At 33.3% G+C, this 4,147-nt stretch overlaps 1 protein-coding gene across 1 annotated transcript; it reads right to left on the reverse strand.

The window, feature by feature from the left end:
* Nucleotides 1-680: 680 nt before the first annotated feature.
* LOC117114194 lies at nucleotides 681-3,896 on the reverse strand. The gene is made up of 2 exons (XM_033257818.1): nucleotides 3,285-3,896; nucleotides 681-2,741 (listed from the first exon to the last, which is right to left on the reverse strand). The coding sequence occupies exons 1-2, from the start codon at nucleotides 3,847-3,849 to the stop codon at nucleotides 2,629-2,631; spliced, it is 678 nt and encodes a 225-aa protein (XP_033113709.1). The 5' UTR covers nucleotides 3,850-3,896; the 3' UTR covers nucleotides 681-2,628.
* Between the last annotated feature and the right edge of the window lie 251 nt (nucleotides 3,897-4,147).

Consider the following 4,147-nt stretch of genomic DNA (forward strand, 5'->3'; position numbering starts at 1 on the left):
GTACAATATCAAACCAAGATCAAACGCAGTGGACAATGAAACACAATGCAGTGGGCAGTGGTGGAATTTTTTTATTAACACTTCGTTACGTTTTCACAATTAATCATCTACTTTCTCGTAGTTTGAAGTCGACCTCCTAAATAAAAGTCAAACTTGCTTCTGTCTGCAGCTCATTAACGACAAAGAAACCCACACAACCTTGAACACGATCAAATAGTAACTTGGCAAACTAGGCGGAAATTTCCTTTCGCTAAGGTCGAGAATGTATCCATACGTGTTACTACCTGAAGGTACAGAGACAGCCACCTATACCCCAACACTCACGCATGTGATAAAAATTGTATAATTAATACATTTTGTGCAGTACCATAATACGTAATATATTGCTGTACAATAATAATTTTCTTGTTCAAAAAGTGTTTAAAAATAAGAACAAAGTAACAGTTTGAGCCTGAAATCAGCAACAAAAAAAAAATAAGTCTGAGCAAAATTTTACTGGTTCGTATAAAAGAAAGGGTGTATTTCACCGGCACTAACTGTATACTCTCTCCTAATTATGATTTTAACTCTAATGACATTAATATGCTGGAATAAGTCACTTTAAATTATAGTAGTTTAGAAGTGAAGTCTTGGTAGTGAGTACGCAAACAAAGAATAATAAATGGTAGTCATACGCAAACAAAGAATAATAAAGGGTAGTCATCTTTTTCTGTACTAGTCTCCCATTCTGTCTCAAAACACTTTTCACACGGTGAAAGACCCGTTACATATTAATAGGTCGTTACCCCTGGGTACAGATTTAGTAAATGTGCCCGCTTATAAGACCTATAACAGATACAGAAATAACTGAATAAAAATTGTAAACAAAATCGTGCTTGCAAAGATTTTAATTGGTGTATGAAATTGTTTTTGTTTATTGTTGCTGCTTATCCTGAGACCAAGAAGAAGAGTGGTTAGTCGAGTAGAGTGGGTAGGCCTATCTGATGCAGAAAACCCCTTAAAAATGATAATAATAAATTTATATAGCACAATGCATAGAGACTCCATGTGCTTTACATAAGAAGGAAAAGCCAGACTAAAGAAAAACGTCGGAGATCGATAAATATTGAAAATGAGTTACGAGTACAAGTTTTATGCATCGAATCTTCTATAATCAATTATTTATATTAATAATTTACAATTCCACTAATTATTTTAGTGATTACACGGTAATTAATTGAGTTTTTGTAACTATTATTCAGTTCAAAATCAACCTTACTTTCATTCCAATTATCTCCTCTTTCATTTTCATTCGTTACATCTTATTCTAGTTTTCTTGTTTTATTACTAGATAATGTTTAACTTACCATTCCTATTCTTCCTTCCCATTATCCATTCTTAAAATTCCAATCCCTTCTTTCTTTTTGCTTTCACATGTTACTCTTTCTTTTCTTTTCTTTCTTTGCTAGCTGCAAGCAATTGCGACAGAGACATGGATTCGTATATTTTGGTTGGTATTAAAATAGTGAAGTTACCAGCGTACAAAAAACATTGGAGTCAAGTAAATAGCATTAATATATAAAATTAAGGAGGCGCGAAGGTAACAAAAGAACCCCGAGGAACACCACAAGTGATTGGACTGAAATTTGAAAATGGAGTTCAAATATTTGGTCACTGTAGGTCCACTAACACAGGTAACTCTAAAATGATATAGGGCTGGACCACGTCTTCTAGGCCGATATGAGATAATTTGTGAATCTTTTTGTATAAGGTTAACCTTATCAAGCTTCCATTCATTTCATTTATTTTGCCGTATACAATATAAAAGATAAAGCAGTCGGAAAAACAATAAAGATACAAAGAATGTTGGTCCCTGATTCTTCACATCACAGGGGCCGGCGGGATTAAACAAAGAAAGTAAATTAAATTTAAACTGTGATGTCGCTCTCCGTGCGATGTGGAGGAGGAAAACAACAAAGCAAAGAAAATGCACTATAATATAAATTTAAATTACTATATAGAAAATAATTAAGATTTTAATTACCATCATCATAACCCTCATTTTAAGCATAATAATTGAATTTAGATATATATTGATGAGTTTTGGGGTTTTTGTATACATTTTTTTAAATGTAGATTTTATATACATATATACTCAGGAGACTCAGATGGGACCTTACCATGAGCAATAGAATAATTAGAAATTTTAGCAAATTGTTTTGCATGGTGCAGCTGCGTTAAGGAGCTTTGGGCTGATCCCATTCAAAGCCGTAGCTTTATCTATTTTAAGATTGGACAAATCATCATTTACGTCATTAATGAATATAAAATTAAACTTAAGATTAACATTTAAAAGATTATTCAGACTCAGTCAGATTGTATCGATTGTGTTTAAAAAAATGCTTTGGCATTTAGTAATAACGAAAGCATGGACGTCACATTATACACGAGCCAATGATGTATTTTGTTTTATTGCTCCTTCGTATTTGTATATTTAAACTAAATATATTTTTGTATTTTACATTTCCATGTTTAAATCATTCAATATAATACGCTTATCATTAAATCATAAATCTGGTAGGCCTATTTATAATTAAAATAAGACTGTCTATAAATGTATTCTTCTTGAAGATGAAGTCTTAACACGTCCTATGGTGAATCTGTGTAGGTTTTCCAAACGTAAATACAAGGTATGAGAGAAAGTGTTTCAAATACAGCACCTACTTCAAAATCAATACGGTAGCTTTCCTTCTTCACCAAATCTGCAAAAACACAATTTTTATAAAACATCACTTTTAGCAACAGGAGATACTCCGTAGGCCTATCTTCAAAGTGTTACAATGTAGTTCAAAATAGGCAACAAATATTTTAAGATTTGTCAGTTATAGGCTTAATTTCTATCGTCTTTATTCAGTCGAGCCGTCCGTTTGGTGTAACCAATCTAACTTTTTTAGTGACGGCTAAACAAGTTTCTGTCCTACGCTTCAGAATGAAACTTGGTTCTATAGAATTGTCCAGAAAGCGATGGCTCTGTTAACTTAATGTAAAACGTGGTTTCCATAAAATTGCTACGCCAGCCGAATCCTTTCGGTCAAATCGGGGAACCTTCCCGATTCCGTCGGGTACAACTACGTAGTTCAACGATTGCAGTGACAACGCTGTATGGTCGACAATGTAGCAATTTTATGAAAATCAGTCTTAAGGAGAGAATATGATTTAACTTATGGATATTTAGGCCTAAAAAATAAATCGCTAAATTTAAAATCATTTTGATTATTTTGTCATAAAATATAGGCCTACTTTACTTTGTATTGCCCCCGTGGTTTCTGCTATCCCTGCAATTGTCGCGCACCAAGCAACTGCAACTGTGGATTTACGCAGGTTGAATAGTTTTGCTGAGAAGTAATATAAGAGACTCCATTGTAGTCCAGCACCTGTGCCATGTATAAATGATGCTACAGCGAACGCCCAATACCCGCGTGCCAAAGACAGCATATAGAACGATACTGCTTCAATACATTGCGAAAAAACAAAAAGATTCAATAAAAACCGAGTGCTTTTTCCAGGTAGTACGCATTGTATAAATCTGCAGATAATGCTTCCTGCAGTGAAAATTGTCATTATAAAAGTTGAATCAAGGTGGCCAATGCTACTTTCTCTTGCTAACGGTATAGCCTCCAAGAAATATATCATTTCACAAATACCAATATTGAAAGTGACAAAACACAAGGCTACAAAACGAGTATCTTTAAATATGTCCAACTGAAGTGTATTTTTCTTTAAATCTTTAAAAGATGTAATGCTTTCCGTATCTTCGCAGCCAAATTTAGAGGAAACCAGGCAAGCTGATATGCATTTATGTAAATTCATTGCAGCGATCCAAAGGAACACGCCTCTCCATGTATAGTTTTCCAATAAAATCTAGATGTCAAGAAAATAGTTAATATCATTATATGGACTCAGGTAACGGTTGAACCAAAACAACACTTTCAACTAAAAGTAAAAATATTCCCTGCACAGTTCCGGATGGAATATACTGAGATGAATATTAGTACATTAAAAAAAAAAATCAATCAATAACAATGTCAAGTACAAATTACAACGTCAATACAATTTTCTACAAAATGCCAATGTATAAGAAAGATTAAAAAATATATACAGTATATAT

Source organism: Anneissia japonica, unplaced genomic scaffold, assembly GCF_011630105.1.
Source record: "Anneissia japonica isolate Jap-2015-1 unplaced genomic scaffold, ASM1163010v1 scaffold287957_len1322810_cov207, whole genome shotgun sequence".
Classification (NCBI taxonomy): Eukaryota; Metazoa; Echinodermata; class Crinoidea; order Comatulida; family Comatulidae; genus Anneissia; species Anneissia japonica.